At 36.3% G+C, this 23,487-nt stretch overlaps 1 protein-coding gene across 1 annotated transcript; it reads right to left on the bottom strand.

Annotated features, from left to right (window-relative positions):
- Positions 1–632: 632 nt before the first annotated feature.
- LOC118750127 lies at positions 633–2,705 on the bottom strand. Its single transcript, XM_036484861.1, has 3 exons — positions 2,355–2,705; positions 1,735–2,283; positions 633–1,638 (listed from the first exon to the last, which is right to left on the bottom strand). Exons 1-3 carry the CDS (start codon positions 2,703–2,705, stop codon positions 1,081–1,083), a joined length of 1,458 nt encoding a protein of 485 aa, XP_036340754.1. The 3' UTR covers positions 633–1,080.
- Positions 2,706–23,487: the final 20,782 nt, after the last annotated feature.

The raw sequence follows: 23,487 nt of genomic DNA, 5'->3' as shown, positions 1-23,487 counted from the left end.
ACTGAGTTGTTTGTGCAACAATAGCTCTTGCATCGTCAACAGTCTTTGCGCCAGTAATCAAATCGTCGACATAAAAGTCGCGTAAAACAATTTGAGACCCAAGAGGAAATGATTTTTTCTCATCAATGGCGAACTGATGCATTGTACGTATAGCAAGGAACGATGCTGGCTTCGTGCCATAAGTGACTGTTTCGAGTTTAAAAGTTTTAATTTCGCTGTTTGGATCGTCTCTCCATAGTATACATTGTAAATAGTCATCAGGGGATGTAACGCGAACGCACCTATACATTTTACATATGTCACCAGTTACAGCTACGGGATGAGTACGAAAACGAATGAGAATATCAGCCAGCTTGGGTTGAATCGTCGGCCCAGCCATCAAAATTTCATTGAGCGAGTATCCAGAAGAGCTAGCTGCTGAGCCGTCAAACACAACACGAAGCTTTGTTGTTGTACTGTCGCTTTTGAATACGCAGTGATGAGGTAAATAATAAATCTTTGTATTTGTAATTGGGTGCTCAACAAAAGACATGTGCTTTAGTTGTGCATACTCTTTAATGAATGCTGAATACTGAGCCTTCACTACAATATTACGCAGAAGTCGGCGTTCAAGAGATAGAAACCGTCTCAGTGCTTGCTCATATGAATCCCCGAGTAAATCGAGGCTATGCTTTAGTGGTAAACAAACACAGTACTCTCCAGTATCTAAGCGATGATAATTGTTTTTAAAATGCTCTTCATACTCCATCTATTCCTTTGTTGTTTTTGCGATAGGTTCGAAGCAGTTGTCTACTTCCCAGAATGAACGAGCTATTTGGCTCAATGATTGTTGTTGTTCTTCGCTACCGATTAACGCACCTGCTGGCGATGACGAAATTGATGATTTCTGCTGGCCACCCGAAACAACCCAACCCAAGCAAAACGTATGGTATATTTTTTAACCGAATTTGTCCAACACATAATAGGTCAAAGAATATCCCAGCCCCAAGCAACATATCAACACGCTGAGATTTAAAAAACAATGAATCAGTAAGCTTTATATTTGCAGGTAGCTTCCAGTCGGATGTACCAAAGGAATAATTAGGTTGAGGTGGGAGTAACCGCAAATGTTATACTCGTTGAGTAGTCATTATGCATGGACTTAAATGTTATGCTAGCGCAGTGGCTAATTTTAAGGTCTGATTCGCCAATACCTGAGACGGAGTACGAAAATTTCGACATTTTCAAATCTACTTGGTTAGCAAACCTGGATGTGACAAAATTTAACTGCGAAGCAGAATCCAATACAGCCCGACACGGAATGAAGGAACCAGTGCTATTTTTCACCAAGATGACTGCAGTTGCGATAAGTACGTTTTCGGTTAGAGAAGGGTCGGGCGAAATATTGTTAGACTTTGACACAAGTGTTGTAGCTTGTGCAGCTGACTCAGGTTTCTCATCGGGCGTGCAATCAGTGGTTGACTGTTGAGCCGGAATGAAATGCAAGAGAGTGTGGTGCTGGGATAGGCAGCGACGACAATTGGAAGATTTACATTGCTGAGCTTGATGCCCGTGTTTTAAGCAATTCAAACAAAGGTTTGCCTTTTTGGCCTCTTTCCTACGTATCGCCGCAGTGAGTTTAATAAATGACGGACACGTCTAAATAGAATGGTCTTCCTTTTTGCAAAATGTACATACTTTGTGCGTGGATTTTGAAACTACAAGGGATTTTTTCTGATACTGTGTTTTGCTCACCTTAGCGCTAGGTGTGTTCTGTACCGTAGCGAAATTAATGCTCTCCAATGTTTGACCCCTCTTCTCAAGAAAAGTTTCCATACTCTCCCATGTAGGTATGTTACTGCATGCGGCTGATTCTTCCCACTTTGTTTGCGTAGATGGATCCAGCTTTTGAGACATGATAAGGATGAGTAGACAGTCGGCTATGTGTATCTTGCTCCCTAGGGTCTGAAGTGCTCGAATGTGAGACGTGAATTTGTCAACAAGTACGCGAAGACTACCCACAGTGTTGGCTTCTGCACTTTTAAGTTCAAATAATTCGCGAATGTGAGCCTGAAAAATAAGGCGTTTATTATCAAAGCGACTTTTAAGTAAATTCATAGCCTTGTCGTAATTGCTTTCGCGTATTTCCAGGGAACGAATGACATCTAAAGCGCTGCCCTTTAAACAGGACCGCAGGTGCTGGAATTTTTCTATCTTCGTAAGCTCTGGCTTATTATCGACCACAGTTTGAAACATTGAAATGAAATTTGGCCACTCCGTGAAGGCACCTGCGAATGTTGGCAGCTGAAGATCGGGCAAACGCGATTTATTTGCTTCAATACAACCACTGACTGGGAATCATACGGAGAAAATACTGCTGTGGGCGAATGAGCATGTGGCTCTATGCGTTGTGATTTTAGTTCACGAGTGATTGCTGCCTTTATGGAGACATAGATGGCGAGGAAATCAGTACGGCTGCTACTATCCAGTTCATCAGGATTTTCTTCTTTCAAGCCAGTCTGGGCGGCCTCGAAATTGCCCAGTATGTGATCCAGAAGCTCGATGCGCGTCGAAAGTTCTGCATGGTCCATGGCCTGAAGCGCTTCATTTGTACTTTGACGCTGAATAGTCACGATTTGTCGAAATATAGCGTCACACTTTCTTTTTAAAAAAGAATTCTGCGGTCGCGGAGTATCACCCAATGTTACGTCTTGATCGGTAGGCATTTTGAATAATGGATGGCGAAAAAAGATCTTGCAAAAGAAAACCCGTGTTTAAGTGAACTGTGAAATCATACGATTTGGCAGACTGTGATGCTGCCTGCGAATCTCGATTAACGCGCAAATCGCGTTACACAATGCTTGTTTTTGTCTAACGTGTCAGCAAATGTGATCACGTCGGGGTCACCACTGTTTAAAGTCAGGAGACTATTTTGTCTTGACTGTACAAATGTCTTTATTCAACAGAATCCAAAATTAGAGCGCTCAAAAAACTTTATTGTGCATGTAATTTATATTACTTAAATATTGTTTGTTCAAAGTATGTATGCATATGCTGGCTTGAATACAAAACAGGAGCTTAGATAACTAACAGTATTTCAAATTGCTTTTTAGTTTGAGAGAACAAATGTTGAATAGATAAAAGCTTAACTATGTACATATGTACGTCGGCATATTAGGGTGGCACTTAGAGGCTCTTCATAAAACAGAGAGTTTAAGTCGTTTTTTTTTTGCTAAAAATTACTTGTTTCTTCATATGAAGTTCTAATCACCTGAAATATACTGCATAAATTTCATTGAAAAATTTTAAAATTTAGACTTTTTATGATCATTTGAATTTTTTTACAATGGCACGGAATTTATTTTTCTCGGAAAATACAAATTGGAATGTGATGATTTTTTAAACATAGGGAGAGGACATACACAGAGGGAAAATAATTTTAGGATTAAAAAAAACGTGCTAAATTAAAAAAAAAATACACATATGAAAGAGCACCAACCCAACTCGTTTTAAATTTGAGTATGCACGTTATAAAATATGTCGTTGTGAAGTGCACAGATGCTTTTTCGTAATTAAGAGGAAAAAACAATTTATTTTATTTTCCGTCTGATAGTAATTGAACCCGGACCCTCTTGGCAGCAACCAATTGTATCAAGCGTCTTGTCACACTCAGCTACAGCCATACATCTAAATGTGCTTTCAAATGTTGAGTTCAAGCAAAGAATTTTATTTTTCTTCCGGTTCACAATGTAAAAGAGTTTGGTTTTCTTAGATTTTTCCCTCTTGCGTCCTCATTCGGTGAAAATTCCGTCGCGAATGAGGCAATTTTACTATACAAAACATAAGCGGTTTGAACAAACGTCACCATGGTGTCCAGAAAATCAAAAAAATTTTGAATTTTGTTCACATATCCCTCAAACGGCTTGTCAAACCTTCGACCACTAGGGCGGCCAGACGTCCCGGTTTTCCAGGACATGTCCCGGTTTTAGACTATTTGTCCCGGTTTAACCTTAAATGTCCCGGTTTTCGATTTGATTGCGCAAATTTGAATAAAAGCTCAAAAATTACTACACTAAGAGAAGAAACGCGTTGTAATATTCAGAAAAATTTTATGAATTCACTGAGGGAAATGACGTATAGTAAAAATGAGTATTTTCTATTTGATTATCGTTTTAAAATGTTCGTATTTAAAAATAATACTTTCATACCACGCACGCATGGTGTTGATTCAAACACAACATTCGAATGCACATTTACATGTCTGGCTGTAGCTGTGTGCGCAAAGATGCATTGCCTCAATTTGCCAATTTCAAGAGGGTCAGGGTTCAAATCCCATTACGGGCAACATTGAATTTAAATATTTTTTTAACTTAATTATGTAAAAGCAATCGGTAGGTGCAAAGCGCTTCATTTGAATGAATTGAATTGAATATTTCTAAACTAAATACTAAAATTTGTATACTTAAATTATTACGAGTTGGGTTGGTGCTCTTCTATATGCGCATTTTTTTAAATATAGTGCGCTTTCTTAGATGTAGTAAACATCGTCCGGACTTTGCTCTGATCGGAGTAGATGTACGCCGATTTCTTTTTTAAAATTACAAATCTACTCCCTACTCCAAGTGACTTAAAATATGCTCGGATTTTTTTTTACTTTTTTCCATTCACATTAGGAATATATTACAAAATAATTAACTTTTAAAATTTTTCTTCAATAACTTCTGTGGCACCAAGGTTTTGTATAGAAAGGTGTAACAGAAGTTATCTCTTTTGCTCTTTAACCTCTTTTTTGCGGAATCACTTTTTTTATTTTCCAAACCAAGGGATTTACCAGAAAAATGTTTTGGAAAGGTGTATGTTTAGAAATTTGGCAGAGTATAAGCTGACATTAGCTATTTTACCGCACAGTAGTGCTGCTGCCGAAAGAAAATTTTCGGAGATGAATCTCATTAAAAATAAATACTGGAACAGACTTAATGTCGAAATTAAAAGCTTAATGTTCGCAAGAACTCTTATTAACAAAAGGTCAAAAATTTATACGCCGTCCGATAATTGACGTTTTTTTTAAACATTATATTTTAGTTTATGGAAAAACTACTGGCAAAGTAGGAGAAAAATAGGAGAGTAAAAACGGTAATCTCTTTGTCAGAAGCAGCAAAATTTAACCCAAATAATTTTTACTGACGTTTGCTTATGATTTCGGTTTTACTGCGATTTTTCGAGTCATTTACTCCCGAATCGAGTTTCAGTAGTCCGAACGCTGATTCTAAACTTATTTCTTTCAGTGCACCGGTTTCATTTGTGAAATAGTTACATCTCCAGATAGTTGAACTTTCCACAAGCAAAATAGTTGATTATTATATGCACCTAAATACGTATGCACATACCAAATGCACAGAGTTTTACAATTAAATATATGTATTAAGGAAAAGACAGAAGTTTTGAAGCAAGTTAATGTTAATAATGTTATCTTGTACTTTTTTTGTAAATTTTTTGTTCTTTCATGAGATACAAAATTATTGGCTCGAAGGCTGTTTCATCAGATCAAAATTTCCAATCAAATCCTTTAGAAAAATTTTGAAAATGTAGCTTTTGAGCCATATAAAAAGAATTGTCGAACATAGTTTGTATGGAAGAAACTCTCAGTAAAAACAATACCAAAAATTCACTAAAATTTAATAGGCCGCAAAACTTCATTTTAAAAATTTTTATAAAAAGTCTGATTAGAAAGGTGCAAATTTGTATGCAGTTTTAGTAAATTTTCGCGAGTTTAGAAATTTTATTTTTATGTTTTTTGATGAATTTAGTATAAACCGTAAAGAATAAAAAAGGTGCGTGCATTGTGAAAAATTCTCTGTGCCTTAGTTGTGATAAGTTGTTTTGTTTTGCTAGCGTACGTTGTAATGATCCCATGTTTTTATGATTTTGTTTTTGTCTGTTAAAATAAAATTTTACTACATCCTTACGCACGTAAGTTTTGTCCTGTTTGTTTCCTGTCCTAAAGTGTCCCGGTTTGGCAACAGAGATATCTGGCAGCTCTATCGACCACCCTCATAAACAATATAAATAGCTTTAAGCAAAGGGGTGTTTCGCTTGGTTTGTCAAGCCGCATGTGTGGTGTTTTTCGCACTTAAGCACATCTGCATTTTCTGCTAAATATTCAAAATGTTATCGATAATTTTTTTCATTCCATCGTTATATTTTCAATTTATTTTGAGCTTGCGAAATCTCGATAACCAATGGAGAGAAAACGCATTGTTCGATCATAAGAATATTCATATTGATTCTTCATTAGATCCAGAAAATTATAGGAAACAAGTAAGAAAGTCTAAGTTCGGGCGAGCCGAACATTAAATACCCGTGCGCAAATCTATGCTATAATAAAACTGTAGATTGTTTGTCTATTTGTCTGTTTGAACTCACTAATCTCCGGAACTACTGAATGGATTTTCATGGGGCTTCAACTGGTATATAGAGAGTGACCTCGGACGTAACCTAGGGTATACAAAAACGATATCTGACAACGGGGCGTGGCACCTGCCATGCGCGTGGAATTTTTAATCAGCTTTAACTTCGAAACCGTAGGTCAGATGACTTTGAAATTTGGTGTGTTGACATACATATCTATGGTAGATGCTTATTATAAAGTAGACATACTTTTGTAAAAGGGGCGTGGCTCAGCCCGTAGGAGTGAAATTTTTAATCAGTCATAACTTCGGAATCATACGTCACATGAATTTGAAATTCTGCTCTGCAGCGTATAATATACTCTTGCAAAAAATGGTGCCGACAGATGGCGCCGGAGTCGAGATATTTAGAGAACCCGTCCTTATTGTATGACCTGGATTAACTGGTATTAACTTTATGATAAGAATTTCTTCTGTAATAATATGAACCCAAAACATATGTAGATAGCGCTAAAATCACGATATTTACATTCCCCTCTATAAATTTACGTTTTAGATGACTTAATAAAGCCCCAATCTTTAAGTGTGCTGAATTAGAGAGAACACCGTAAAAATATCAATGACCCCGTCCAAACGTGAAAACTCTTCCATACTGTGGAATAGCAGGATTATAGAACGGCAACCTTGCAATACTTGCAGATATCTCACAGGTGGAAATAAGAGCTCATATCATCGAAGGAGATTAGTACTAAACCCAAATGTTATCTCAGCGCTATTATACTTGGCCTATGAGTAAGCAAGGTTCTGCTCTTCAGTCCTTTCAACCTAGACTAATAGTTTTTAAATTACAAACCGTTTTTGCACTATTTTACTATTTTCGTATTAGTCAACGCAAAAGTTCTTATAAGGCGTCGCGAAGCAAGCCAGTCATTTGCTAGTATTAAATATGTGAGGGCTATTCGCGATTCGGTGCATAAGAGCTGACAAATTTATGCAATTGCAGAAATACGCCATGGATTGTGAGCGACCTTTATTAAACTGTCATGGTAAAGCTTTTGCAAAACAATTTTTGTGCATCAGCTTTGGTTTTGTTTATGAATGCAATGCATAGCATATTTATGCTATGGATTTTAGGTATTGCAAATTTGTCAAGCCATGACAAATGCAAATGCGTGTATTTTGTTTGTGTATTGCAAATAATTTGCAATACAAATTTGCAATGCAATGATGCTAGGCCATTTGCACCGGATCGCGAATAGCCCTATGGTTTTCACCTTTCCGAAAGCTACCGCTACATGGTAAGCCGGGGTGTATCAATTTTGAGTAAATTAGTGTCCTTAAATTTCAAAATATTGAAGTTTCAATGACGGACGGACGGACGGACAGTCATCGCTTAATCGATTTCTCTTTTCATTCTGATCATTTATGTATACATTTGTCTATATCTATATCGATTCGTTTTGCTTGGTATAAACAACCGTTATGTGAACAAATTTATAATACCCTTGTGCACAAGTGCGCTCGGGTATAAAAAGTTTTTGATGTAAAAGATTCGTCAGGTTCATATAAGCTTCGAAATGAAAAAAAATATTATATCTGCATTACTTTTCTAATGCTTCAGTAGAACGTAGTTTAAAAATGTGCAGGACTGGCTTTAGGGCCAAATTGAGCACTGATATATGTATGTAGTTGCAGCAATATTATATACAAAGCAAGGCAAAAAAAATAACGGTGGTACTTTGTTTGAGCCGCAAGAATAAATGTACGAATTGAATTCGAGAATGTGATTCATTTTTAACCGACTTCCCAAAAAGGAGGAGGTTATCAGTTCGTCGGAATATATATTTTCATTTTTTTTATTTTTTTTATTCTTATTTTTTTTATGTATGTTACCGCATAACTTTGGACCACGTCAACCGATTTCGATAATTCTTTTCCCATACTAATCTGGTTATGATATATATATATATATATTTTTTTTTATATGAGAGTTGAAGTCGGTTTTTTTTTTGCTAAAAATTACTTGTTATACTAACAGGTCTATTCTGCGCTGGTAACATAACTTTTGTAACCGGTAATGAAAGTGTCTGTCAATTTTTAAACCTTTTTCACATTCTGTGCTCTCTTGTAACCGGTAAATTTGGTTACCATCTCATAAGCTGGTAACAAAATATTGCCCCGTGGAATATGCAATACAGGAATTTCCACAAATCTTCATAGCTGAATTGCTGAATATTTTCACTGCATTGCCAACGTACTTAGAATCGCGGTGACAAGAAGTGGTAACATTTTTAGGTAATAAATTTTTCCGGTCACAAAATCTTCGGTAACGTGCAGAATAGACCTGTAAGTATCTGTAAATAGTATGTAGTACACAATACTCATATCTGATATAAGAAAATTTTTAGTAATTTGCTCGGATTTTTAGGATTTTTTGTTTGTTTTTGGGAAGTTTGGTAATTTTTTTGTGGCAACACTGATGTGTTGTCATCGCTGTACATGCTTTTTGTATATAGTATATACTTTCTTAATTACATATGAGAAACCATCCGAGACGTGCAATACGCCATCCGTGCAGTGAAAAATGCTTCATTTTAATACGGGCGTATTTTAATTGAATATTTCCCTTATACGTAGTGTATGTATAATGGGAATATTCAATTTGAACACTTTTCACTTCATTTAAATACGAACATTTTTAAACAGTAATCAAATAAAAAAATTTCATTTTTAAAATGAGTTTTTTTCCTCAGTATACAACCCTACTAAAATAAATTTTTTTGTCTTGAAAATTTTAAATTTAAAATAAATAAAATTATTATTTGTCGGCCGCTGTGGTGTAGTGGTAAGCAGTGCGCGCTTCCACTCCGCAACGCCTGGGTTCAATCCCTGGTCAAAGCAACATCGCAAAAAATATAAAAGTTTTTTTCTTAACAGCGGTCGTCCCTCGGCAGGCAATGGCAAACCTCCGAGTGTATTTCTGCCATGAAAAAAGCTTCTCATAAAAATACAATCGCCGTTCGGAGTCGACGTAAAACTGTAGGTCCCTCCGCTTTGTGTGACAACATCAAGGCGCACAGCACAAATCGGAGGAGAAGCTCGGCCAAACACTAACATATGTGTAAGCGCCAATCTATTATTATTATTATTTTTATTATTATTATTTGTTAAAGAAATTAAAATTTAAACAATTACTCCGCCTGTCAGAAAAATTATAATATCAGCATATCACGCCGAAAGTATTCAAGCATTCACTCCGAAAAAAAACATTTGAACGGATAACAGTAGTTTATTCACAATCATAACTTTAGTGCGAGCCTACACACTCCATATTCATACGTATGTACATGTGTATATATGTATGTATGTGGGGCACCTTACTGTTAGGTGGAGGCCACGCAATGACCGGCAAAGCGGCGAGCGACTGAGCGGCGCCATAGAGAAATGCCGTTAAGCCGCTCGGAAATGATGCTCAGTGCGTAGCCGCTTCTGTAGTATTTTATATGTTTTAATTTTAAGCCGTCTCCTTTAACTATGAATGAATTTAACTCATGCTTGAAAACTTCCAAGAGAAAAACCCCCGGGTTTGATAAAATATCTTATGATATGATTAAAAATAGCCCACCATCCTTTAAACACCGGATTCTAAATTTATACAATAGGATCTTTGATACGGGAACTATCCCTCAAAGCTACAAAACCTCAACTATAATCCCGTTAAGGAAACCCAATAAACAGACAAAATCGGGATTCATGTAGTACTACAGAAACTTTCCAAGTGGGGAATTGGTCCCAAAGCACGAAGATTCACAAGAAATACAACAACAACTATCAGATGCTCTCCACTCAATCGACAGCTGGTGCAATTCCCCTGGAGCCGTAATCTCACTGGACAAAACTAAACATCTTCACATTTGTAAGAAAAGAAGCTGAAATAGTCTAGTAATTAGTCATAAGAATGTAAATATCATAAATGTTGAACACCTTAAAATTCTGGGCCTGTTTTTGACCATAGATATACCTTTAAGCAGCACTGTTTATATTTAAGAAAAAACTTATCCTCCCATCTCAACCTTGTCAAATACTTGTCCTCTCCTAAAACCAACATCCATACCAACGTTCTCCTCAATTTCACCAAACAAACAATCCTTGCAAAGATTGACTATGGGCTACCGATTTACGGCAGCTGTGCCAAAAGTCACATTCGATGTATCCAAGCACCATACCACACGGCTATACGTTCGAGCCCACGAGCGTTTCCTACAACACCTACGATAAACTTACAGGCCGAGAGTGGACTGGAGTCCATTTAGACGTATCGTCAACGGCAGGCTTATTCACAAACTCGCATGCCCCACATCTAATCTTCTGCATGACTTTGCGACTTCAACCAGAAACAGAACCACCAGAATGAAAAAGCCTTCAGCGATCTACAGACTAAATCTAATGGCATTAGAGTTTGGAATTGACACCAGTCGTAAACTTAACATTCGCGAAAGCCACCCCCCTTGGCTATTGACTGATAACTCTTTCATTGACAAATTGGCTCGTCTAAAGAAAAACACCACAACTCCAAACGCTTACGTCCAACATTACTTTGACACCGTACAAACCTTCAAAAATAAAGGCTGGCACCTCCTGTTTACTGATGGATCCAAAACCGATGTTTGCACATCATTTTCAGTAGTTGATGATAGGAGTAATACATTATCTCATGGAGCGGTAGCTGAACTATCTACTATTTTCGACGCTGAAGCTATAGCGATCCTATCCGCACATAAGATATGTCGGGCATCCAAGAAAAAATACATAATTTGTACCGACAGTAAGTCAGTTTTCCTTGCCTCGCAAAGCCTGAATAACAAAAATGAAATGATAATACAAATAAAGCAAGAGCTCATCACCATGAACAATAAAGTTAAAATGATGTGGGTCCCTGGACATACAAACATAGAAGGAAACGAGTGCGCTGACCGTGCAGCTAAATCGGCAAACAAACACCCTGTTCATACCTTTGCGCCATGTCACAGATCATTTCTGACCAAGTCCGCCCTCTGGAAGGTAAAAAGTGAAATGACAGCCGACTGGTCCAGATACAACCACCGATACAAGCAAGTCAATTCCAACAGAACATCCCTCAAACTTCCATGCAGTACAAACACTAAGGCAAACAAAATATACACCAGATTTCGACTGGAGCACACCAGGGTTGTTGCGAATATTCGCATTCGCATTCGCAACCGCGGAGCTTCCGCATTAATTTTAACATTCGCATTCGCTTTCGCATTCGCAAAATTCAATGCGGATCTTTTGCGAATGCGAATATTGAAGGGACTGAAAATTGCAGTTATTTTTTTTACGAGTTAAACTTGGCCAAATATTTTTTATTCCGAAATAAACGTCATATCCGGATAATAAACAAACGGCTTATCCAAATTTAACAAGTTTGGTATCAATGAAAGAGGACTGAAATAGCTTTAACACTGAAATGTCGAAACGAGGAAAGCCACACATTGAAAAATATTTCAATAAAAAATGTTAATTAATTACCATAGAACAAACATTGGGTCAGGTATGTATTTAAAAAAATTTCTTTAGTATTAAGTTATAAAAAAATTTAAATAGAGGTGGTAACCTTCATTCGTTATTTCTGTTTAAAAGCTATTTCAGTCCTCTTTAATATGATACCAAATTTGTTTAATTTGGATATTTGGTTATTTTCGGTCCCTGGAATATTGTGCAAGTGCACAGACGTATATCGAACCAGTCACAGAAGAAAGCATTAAAAATGAGTTACAAAAACTAAAATCGAAAAACTCTGATGACGTGACAGTTTCTCCAAATTCCGAAACAACCAAAAGAATGAGAATAAAGAATTCTTTGGAAAAAACGGTGTCTAAACAACGATTGTGCCATGATGCTAGATTGTGAAGATGAAAGTCAGGAGGATACATCCGACAATTGCAGCCCCGATGAAATTCTCAAAAAGTAACTATTGCACCGCAATAAAAGTAAATAAATATAACTGAAAGTCCTCTCAACTGGTGCAGTGTCAGTCAAAAAGAATTTACAATTTTGCCAATTTTCAAGTTTTTCAAGTTTTGTCGCCTCGAGCGCATAGTTATATAAGGCGCAGGTTTGATTTACGACCCTTCGAAAGGTTTTTTAATATATTCAACGGTTTTTATCCTCCATTCCCGCCCATCCGCACGAGGGGCGCAGTCCGCATGACGTATGGAACCAGTATTTTCCAGGGACAAAAAATAACTGTTATCTCGAATTTGGAAATTGAAAACGTTGCCCGAATTCTGAAATTTAACGAAAACGTTGTTTCATAACAGTTATTAAAGGAGAAATATTTTTTCCGTTGCCGATAAGAGTTATTTCGTAGCGTTTACTTTTCAAGTTGCTTGATAACTGTTATTGCCCGACGTTTATTTTTTACGTTGCTTGATAACAGCTACTGCCCGATGTTTATTTTTACGTTATCGGATAAGAGTTATTTCACTCTCTCACTTTTATTTCATCATCTTTATCTTGTTCTCCATCTCCATCTTCATCAATATCCTAATCTTACAACTTTTAACAGGCGACGTAAAAAATGAACGTTGTAAAATAACTTATCAAGCAACGTAAAAAATAAACGTTGGGAAATAACTCTTATCGGCAACGGAACAAAAATATTTCTCCGGCATAACAGTTATAAGGTAACGTAAAAAATAAAAGTTGGGCTATAACTCTTATCAACGAAATAAAAAATATTTCTCATCTAATAACTGTTATGGAGCAACGTTTTTGCGATAAAACTTATAACTGTTATGTCCCTGGTATTTTAAATTTTTCCGCCGAGTCAAGATAGGCAGGAGTTTGTTAAGTGTCGAGATCTAAAACTGTTCAGCTACAGAACTAAATTCATCAGCCGATTTTATGTCTTTATTTTAATGATTCATTTATTGGGAGAGGACAGTATCGATTTCTTAATGCTGAAAAGCGGATCTGATATATCGAACGTGCTGGAATGAGAGTTAAAATCCTAGCATAAGCAACGGAGTGGGTCGTGCAATTCAAAATTATTAAGTATAATGTTCCAATTTTTCAATTCAAGTACTAAAAAAAAATTCAGTCTTATCATGAGTTTAATTTTCCCCGAACCGGTTCACTTTTCACTTTTGGTTTTCATGTACATATTTACTATGGGCGGAATACAAAATCGGCAGAATTTTTTTTTCGGGCAAAACTCAGGATAAGGCAGATTATTAAAAATTATTAACCCTTCCTTTTTTTATTTACTTAAATAAATCACCCTATTTACCCATCCAAATTATTTCTTGAAAATACATGACATCCGCATTCGCATTCGCATCCGCGGATGTTAGCTTTTAAACATCCGCATCCGCATTCGCATCCGCGGATGTCTAAAATTCCACATTCGCAACATCCCTGGAGCACACCATCGCCACACACAGCTTTATACTCAATAGAGAATCCCAGCCCACTTGTCATTTCTCCAACAGCTCTCCACTCACTATCCAACATATCCTTCTCAACTGCCCCGGACTAACATCTACCTATAACAAGTTTTTCAATAGTGTTTCCCCCTACGTCCTCCTATCCAACCCTACAGATAATCATGTAAATATAATATTTAATTTTTTTAAGATACTAGACATCCAATTTAAAATTCCATAGATCCTACTAAATACGATTCTATTGTAATTAATTACCCCTAATAATGTAATAATAGCCGCTAGGCTACGTTGCTCGTGCTTTTACTTTATTTATTGTAAATTTTTATAATAAATAATAATAATAATAATAATAATTTTAAGCCGCTCGGCGCTTTGCTCGACCTTAATCAAGTGATTTGTATCCTTAAAAAACTAAATAATTGTAAACACAACATTAAATTTAAACATCAACATTTTCTTCAAAAAAAAAATACGGTTTAGAAGATATTTAACATTTAATGGGTAAAATTGTGGTAAATTGACTCTAGTATGGCACTTTAAAGCAAGACTTCAGATTACTTCAAAATATCCAAACCTCAACTGTAAGAAATGGATACATTGAATAGGTTCCTTTAATAATAACATAAAAAACAAGTTACAGTATATGCCGTTTAGCTGTCTATCGCTTAGGTGCATTTTCTGCTTAAATGCACAATTTTGCCAAAATACTGCTTCATGAAATGGATTTTGCAACCTTTTTCCGTTTAAAGCCATGTTTTTGAGTAAGTTTTATTCATTTTTTTAAATTAAAACTTACCATGATTTAACAAACAATAAACTGGAAAAAAATCCAAAATAATTATATCGCAATATCTACTCCATAAACCTGACCAGAAAGGTGCCTGTAACATTAAATGTTAAATATCTTCGAAACAGTACATTTTTAAAGGAAATGTATTATAATTTACTTTAAAGTCAATCAAATTACCTTTCATCTGATAGCTTATAGCTTTAGATAGAATCAGTCGTAAGCTAAAGCAGAAAAATATCGTATTTTCTCGAAAAATTGTCTTTACTTCAAACTTCAGGGCACTTTTGGCACGTGAAGGCATATTCCGATTGGGCTCAAACTTTAACAATTGTATTTTTATCACTGAGTAGTATATTTCTAGATGTAAGCTCCTGTAAATATCGAGAGTCTATTTTTTAAAACCACTCTAATATAGACTGTTCGTATGAATACGGCTCTAATATATACTCTTCGTATGAATAAGCTCACACTAATGTTATGAGTGTAGGGTTGCCAGACGTACTGCTTTTGGGAGTAAACGTAATCCTTTTTATTACAATTTACTACCTTGTACTCCCAAAAAAAAAAAACAACTGGAAATGTACTCCTTTATTAGTTTTGTACTTCTTTTGTACTCCTTTTTCTAGCTATTAATATTTTATACAGAGAGTAAAATAATATCTGTCGCACAGTTTTTTTTTAATAAAACGGATTTTTATAGATTTTGCGAAAAAGGAGTTTATTGTTAATGATCCTCAGATTTTACTTAAACTTTATTAATTCGTTTTTAAATTTTAACCTTCATTTGGGTTTACCGGCGCTAAACACTTTGAGAGAAAAGCGCAAGTAAAAAAAGTAGTTTATTGTTAATTGTCTACATTTTACTTAAATTTTATTAACTAGTTTTTTAATTTTTACCTCCATTTGGGTTTACCAGCGGGTTTGGGAGAAAAGCGCAAGCGGCACGCAAGTCTTCGTCGGTTAATTTATTACATATCTTCTGTAACCATAAGCTAATTTCCCCAATTCGGGTCCATTATACACTGTCTTTTGTCCAACATAAGGCATCATACTCAGCAATAGAAAAGACTCGGAACTCATGACTAAGGAGGGCGTTCATTCGACCAACCCTATACAGTTTTTTTATACAAAGTCTAAGCAAAAATACACCTGAAAAAGACGTACGTGCCGCATGTACTTATCTCCCAAAGCTGACAAATGCAAATAAGGATTAAAATTTTAAAACTAGTTAATTAAATTAAAGTAAAATATTTACAAAGTTAACAAAAAATACTTTTTTTTTTTGCAAAAACTATAAAGGAACCTTTTATTTTTCACAAAATCTGCGACAGTTATTATTTTACGCCCTGTACTTTGCAATTTAAATTGTGGCAAACACTACTTAGTAAGCAAAGTTAAGTGTGATAGTGAAAAGATGAAATTTTAAGAAAAAACATTTGCTTAGGTTTTATGCATACGACCAAACAAATATGACCACACATTACAAAAGCAAATGCAACCCACATTGCATATGGGTTAATAAAAGTGGATTGCAATTGTTGTTGGGGTGTGTTATACGAAAAACAAAAATTTCAAAACCAATAACTTACTAAAAAATTGTTTATTATAGCTTAAAATTATTGTAACCAATAGAGGTAAATATGTTGTACAAAAACACATAAACAGAAGTTCACAAAAGTTGATATAAAACTATTCATCCATTTAAATAGTTAACTTTTTACTGCGCATGTTTATTTTACGAGGAGGAAGCATCGGAAGCCTAACCCCGTCAGTGTGAGACTTTAATCCAAACTAAACTTCCGACCGTCATGTACCGTTCCCCTCCCGGTACCACCGCCAAGGATTTCGTCGGGATTACAACGCTGTGTGACTGATAAGGTTATAGATCTATTCACTTCTTCTTCTTCTTATTTGACGCTGTAACCGCCAAAGCGATTTTGGCCGAGTTCAACAAAGCACGCCAGTCGCCAACGCGTAAAGGCCCGTAAATCTTCCGCAAAAGCTTTCTCTCAAATACTCCAAGAGCCACCTCATCATCCATGCTTCTGTGCCATATACCAGCACGGGCATGATGAGTTACTAATAGAGTGTGGTTTTCGTTCGTCGAAAGAGGACTTTACTCCTGAATAGCCTACTCAGTTCAAAGTAGTACTTGTTGGCAAAAGTAATTCTGCGTTGGATTTCCATGCTAACATTATTATCGGAGTCCATCCTTTTCTCGCGGCTTTTTTACAAGATTTGGCGTATTGTGAATACCTGGTCTATGGTGGATTTGCCAGGTCTAGAGCCATACTGATAACGCCCAATCAGTTCATTGACGGTTGTATTCAGTCTTTCACACAATACATTCGATAAGACCTTGCAACCTATGCTTAGAAGGCTGATCCCGTGGTAGCTGACACGCATGGCGGAGTTGGGCAGAGCGCACTTGAATTCCAGTCGTCGGGCATGCACCTTATTAGCTCCGTGCCATCGTAGTTGAATAGCTCAGCTGACAGGCCGTCAGCTCAAGTAAATTCGTTACTTTTCATCAGCATAATCGCTATTCGTACCTCATCATAGTCAGGCGCTGGGATATCGACTCCATCGGCATCGACTGGGGACTCAGGTTCGTCTTCTCAACTTCCTTCAGTGCATCTGCCATTCAAAAGGGTCGAAAAGTGTTCCCTCCGTAATCTGAGTTCGTTCTGGACATCGGTCACTAGGTCGCCATGGTTGTTTCTACAGGAGTCTTGAAACCTTCCGTAAGTCGCTCAACTCTCTGCTAAAAATTTTCTGTCGGCCAGCATTTCAAACATTTTTCTCTGCAACTTCTGGATGCTCCTCATCGTACCAGTAATGAGCGGGAAATGTGGTTCCACTGCTCGCGTCTGTCGGTTTGTTGAAGAGTGCTCTCTCACAGCAGGTGTGAGAGTCGAGCGGCGAATCCATATTCCGTCTGTTTTGATTGCAGCTTTTCGACGTTGAACTTTGCTTGCATTATTGGGGGCCCTTTTTTTGCTGCACCGAGGTGGGGTCGTATATTGGCTGCATCAATACAGTGGTGCGAGTCGATGTTTGGCTCTCGGAGTGTATGTTAATCTAAAACACTGGAAGTGTACCTTCCAGCTATCACAACAAGCTCGATTTGGTTTCTCGTTTTTCGATCTGGAGACACCCATGTAGCTTGATGGATCTTTTTATGCCAGAACACAGTACTACATACTGCCAAGTTTCGGGCCCCGGCGAAGTCGATCAGACTCAGCGCACTGTTTCTATGTGGAGGCTGAATTTTCCGTCACTCTCGCCAAAGATTCCTTCGTTGCCCACCTTGGCATTTAATTCGCCAAGCACGATTTTTATAGGTGTCAGGGGCAGCGCTAATTCCCAGTCGGAAAAGTACAGTGCATTACATGCGTGATAAATAGTGTAATGTATTTCTTATGAGTTCTCGATTCTATTACTGTCAACTATGTAATCAGCTTTCTAGTGTATCCAAATGGTCCCAAAAATTTCATGTTAAATCGCATTAATTTCTCGATACTAGGTGATGCAAAATTGAATGCCCCACTTTTCTTAGGACATCGCCGTGGGGGAAAAATGCATTTTCGGATGTGAAAAGGGTTGTTTTACTGTTTATTTTTTCGATAACTATACATTACATTTTCCCACTGGGTATGTACGCTTTAAGTTAAGAGATGCTTGGATACCTCGTCCTTCTCTTCAATCGTGCCATTGGCACATATGAGCAAGATGTTGAAGAATCTCGCTTTGATGCGGATTGTGGATAGACGTTCGTCCACTATAGTGAACGCCGGTCTCTCTCCCACCAAGAATCCAACACCGACTTGCGCTCCCTTACGTGGCAACTGTAGTAGACGTCGCAAGGCCCCACGCTTACCTTCCTCGCCCCGTCCATCGCATTTCATGTATGGCGGTGACGTCAGCCTTTATTTTCCCTAGGACATCAACCAGCCGGGCAGAGGCACCTTCCCGATTAGGGGTTCGGATATTCCAGGTGCATACCCTCAAATCATAATCCTTCCTATGTTTGCCGTGATCGTCATCAAAAGAAAGGGATATCATTCGAGGCATGTGTGTTTTTTTTTTCATTGGGCAGGGTTTTAACGTGGCCGAACTCAAACGGGTGTTTGGTCGGTACCCAGAGGATTCATGGATATAAATATCCGGACGTAGTGAGCTGCGATTTGAACCGTAAGCACACGAATCACTTCTGGCTACTCCCAGGTGAATGGCAGTCAAAAGCTTTGCAGTACTGGGTAATGTACAAAACATTCATTGTCAAAGGCGAATATCTCAACTAAACCCTGATGTATTTTTTAAATTCATAGCTCTACATACATGTATAGTAAACCAAATAGCCGGACCAGATGTTAGTCAAAATAAAAAATGTTAAGAAATAAACTTTTCCGTATACTCTGTAATATTCCTCCGCAATTTTGCAAGGTAAACTAACAATTTACAATTGTGGTTTGCAGCGTAATAACTTCTCTTAAATTATATACATACGTATGTATAAATATGAGGACGTATTGAACATTTTGAGTATGCAGATTTTTTATGCTGGTATATTGATTTATGCTAAATATATTACTTGATTTTCTTTTGTGACACCGTGTAATAAATAAAAAATTCATTAAGGGCCATTAACTTGTCTATAATTTAAAATAGATATATTATCAGCCTCTACTATGTTATTTTTATTATAGAAATCTATGTGCGCTATTTGTTTTGTGCCATCTGCTCTAATTACCCTGTAGTCAAATGTACTAGTTGTAAACTACCTCACGACTAGTACGAACCGCATGCCCAACTAGTCAGCCAACTATCTTTTTTCCGTGCAATCAACTGGTATTTTTAACATGGGGATGTCCTACGAGATGGCAATTTGTCAGATTTCGGTCAGAAATATACGATTCTCATACTAGTTCAAAAAAAAATAAAAATAAAAATAAAGTGAATTCATGAATATACAATAAAACACTTTTGATTAGTTACACTTTAATATATTACACATTTTTCATTAAGTGTTAGTAAAAGTAAAAGGTTTCAGGTACAATATATACTATAATTTTATCTTTTTTAATAACATTGAATATGCAAAAGAAAACATTTTAGTTAAAATTAAAATGAATTCTTAAGTTCATTTTTGAGTGAACTAAAATAAAAATAAAAGTTTTCATTAAAATAAATTAAATTTATTAACTTTGCACATTTAAGTCTTTTTTTTTAATATTTTATAAAAGTAATAATTAATGTTTAAAATTTGAGATTTGGATAAGAATAAAATAAATAAATAATTCAAGCAGTTATTAAATATTCTTCATTTTTGTCTATAATTTTCCCTGATGATCAATAATAGAAATTAATCAAATAATTATAATCGTGTAATTAAAACATGTCAAAAATAATTGAAAATGATCAAAAATAACAAAATAATGATAATAAAAATAATGAATTAATTAACGTTTTTTACGTAATTAATTATTACTCATTAAACGGTTATCCAAAGAAACATGCTTTAATTAAAAATCATTATGAATATTAATCATTATTTAACAGGTCTGGTATAATTGAATACGTATTCCCTTTAATGGTTCACAATATACTTAAATAAAAGTTATAATATTTTGTGTAATTTATTGTATTAAACTGTCGAAGTCAAATAAAACAGGACATGAATAAATCGTTTGTACTTGGTGCAAGTCTGGTAATTTTCGAACTAGTTCGGTTTCAGTCAGGAAATTCTAGTTGTAAACTAGTATTTTTCCTGACTAGTTTGGGGTTTCACTGCAGGGTACTTAAGAAGTAAACGTCTTGGCTGTTCACCAAACCGGTCTATATTTCTATGAATAATCTCAGATTGGTTCTGTGATACAAAACTTTTGATGTACGCTTAGAAGACACAAACCTAAATACAAACTAATAAACAATTGAACTAAAAAATTATTTATTAGTTTACCGTTCAATCCATTTTCGCTCATTGTCGACCGCTGCCAGGTTTTTACCCTTTTTTAAATGGAAATGCTTTGAAGTAAGAGAGAATAATTTGATACAGATCCGGATGATCCACATATCCACTTTTTAAATCAATTTACTAATTATTTTGTTAGCATTGGGTGTATAATTTGTTATATATGTTATATATAGGAAAAAAACTTGAAAGTTAGGTGGGGCCGAAATTATCGAGCAAGCATTTCCTGGTACTATTTTTGAATATCTAGGCAAAAATTCGGAAGTTCCCTACCTGGCTACGTCCATGAACACAACTGCTTTTAAATAGTTGAACTCCACTGGTTTGAAGTTTTTGATGATTTTGGTCTAGTTTTAAAGTAGGGTCTTCACACCGAGCTTAGTACTCGGTGTTCGGTAATTTTTCCCAATGTATTTTGTTTGTGTAAAATTATTTTATAATCGGTGTACCGGTTACCGAATTAACGTGAAGGAAGCTTGATAATTTTTCTGGTAGTTGGTAAACTGCAATCAGCTGTTCGATGTTTATTCAATTTTAAATCCGCCCGCTGCCGAAAGGCATAACGCATACGGGTAAGTAAAATACCTTAAATTTTCTGTTACAATTTATGTTTTTTTAGGGAAAAAAGCTACGAATCTGCTGTTGATAAGCATAGTTTACCAGACTAACGAAAGAAAACTGAACAAATTCCCTCTCCCACTTTTCTGTCTCTGTCAAATCAGTGTCAGCAGTGCAAATTAACTATTTGGTAACAATTCTAGAACAAATTCTACATAACTAAAAGCACGGTTGTAGAAAAAAAACTAAATAAATGCTGGTTGTACTTTGGATCTCGTTTTCCTGCAACAAATTTTTTACATACATACAAATGTAATTTAGTGGAAAAACTCAATTAAAAAATCGTCATCACGGGGTAAAAATCGTCAAATCGTCATTCAGCTAAAAAAATGTCAAAATGACGACGAAATCGTCAATTCGGTAATGCTGCTTACGAGATGCGAGCACATTTTGGTGCGGTGAAATTAAAACTTGCACCGAAGGAAGCGCATTTTTATTTAAACGTCCTTTGCCATTGTTTTTTGCAGCCTTGAAGTCATTCAGAGTGAAATGATTTCTACAAATTCGAACATTTTTTAAAACATCGCTAGAGGTGGATCGATGCGGCACCCATTTCTTGCAGACGCTTTCATCTTTTGGAAAACTGTGGTTTAATGCAAAATGCCAATAGCGATTTAGAAAAAAATTACTTTTAATAAATATACGAATTCAAGGCTTTTTCCACATAAAAAACATCGATGCAACATTTTTTAAATTTAATTTATGCACATAAAATTCAAATTTCGTTTTTCAATCTAAAATTTTTACCACCGCCACTGAGATTTGTTTTGAGTTTATCCCCCTTATTCTAGAACCCGAATTTTCGTAATTCGTAATTCGTAGCTACGCTTGCATTTGCTATTATAGCAGCAGGGTAAGAGCGCGCTATGGAGGTGAATTCCCAACGATATGCGGAGCTGTCGGGCATAGTAACCATGGACGCATCTATGTCAACTTCGGGTTGAATTGTTCAACCACAACCTCCTATGCCTGAAGAACTGATTCTCAATACAGTTAATGCAATAACAGATTCTTCCAAGCCATTGAAAAAATGCGCATTCTTAGGTCCACCCCCTGTTGCGCTTGCTTCTGCTTCTGTGTTGCAGGAGAAGAGGGGCTTCTGCATGTCAAAGCTATACAACATTTCTTGTGCATATCACTCCGGCTACGCCATCCACAGTATTTTTGCGAAATTTGCAAAAAAAAGTGCATAGTGCAGACCGAATTTATTAATAAGCTAAAAAAAGTTAATTCTTTTGATTATACGTGTATGTTAAAGTTTTCGGATTCGCGTTATGCGTTTGGACGCAACAACCGAAAATCATTGTACAAATAACCAAATGGGGCCGAGTTTCTCGATAAGGGACAACAAAGATTATTTTTTGCTTGTTTATATAAAGCAGTGTATAAAAATATACGTATATGCGAAAGGCAAATTTATCTGTTTAAATGAACACCACTAATATTTCCTGCAAACACATCGATTTACATCTTTTATCTCACCTTCGACACAGAATTATTTTCGGACAAAATTACGCAAAAAAGGTTACTCGTTCGTTTTTAGGCATGCCAATGTTACGAATTTCGAAAGTTCGAAAATACGATTCGGATTGCAGCATACTATTTCTACGATTCGTAGCAAAATCCGAATACGAAAGAGTTGCAGAATAGGGGTGTATGTGTCATTTTTGAAATAATATGTATGCTTGCTCGGTTTCTTTTTCTTTTCGCTATATATCCGTACTGTAATATTTCCGGATTGCACTTTCAGGTGCTAGCAATAAGTATAGAAGTATTATATATATGCAGTGGCGGATTTATCGTACAGGCAACATAGGCTGAAGCCTAGGGCGGCAGAATTAAGGGGCGGCAAAATTTAAGACAGCTAAATTAAAAGAAAAAAATTTATTGGGATTCAGCTGCACTTGAAATTGTGTTTGTGTCTGTAAAATATTATTAATGATTCATCTCATTCAATACAATTCAAAATTAGAATTACGCTGCGAATTTTTCCTTAGTATAGCAGTCGTTGAAATTTCCATTTAACTTTCATTCACGCGGCTTAGAAACCTGACGGCGCTTGCGCGTGACGCAAAGAAACAGCCGACACGCTGCCCCGAGAACGAGAATCATCTAAAAGGTTACCACACTTGACAACACTGCCGAAAAACGAGCGTGCATTTTCGAGAAAATTCTTGATTCCAAGCCCACCAGTTTTTCATAAGTGTATCATAACGTGAATAATCTGAAGGTCAGCTTCCGTCGTATGTC

This window comes from Rhagoletis pomonella, unplaced genomic scaffold (genome assembly GCF_013731165.1).
Source record: "Rhagoletis pomonella isolate Grant_MI unplaced genomic scaffold, Rhpom_1.0 Rhpom_scaffold_00147, whole genome shotgun sequence".
In the NCBI taxonomy this organism is placed as follows: Eukaryota; Metazoa; Arthropoda; class Insecta; order Diptera; family Tephritidae; genus Rhagoletis; species Rhagoletis pomonella.
The sequence above is the reverse complement of the archived record's forward strand: the minus strand, read 5'-3'. Positions and strand labels throughout refer to the sequence as shown.

Excerpts from the sequence above, each read along its gene's own strand:
- LOC118750127 (XM_036484861.1), bottom strand. The coding sequence starts at position 2,705 with ATGCCTACCGATCAAGACGTAACATTGGGTGATACTCCGCGACCGCAG. Across the intron at positions 2,284-2,354 it reads ATGCTCATTCGCCCACAGCA|CTGCCAACATTCGCAGGTGC; the intron begins GTATTTTCTCCG and ends CCCGATCTTCAG. Across the intron at positions 1,639-1,734 it reads AGAACACACCTAGCGCTAAG|ACGTGTCCGTCATTTATTAA; the intron begins GTGAGCAAAACA and ends CATTCTATTTAG.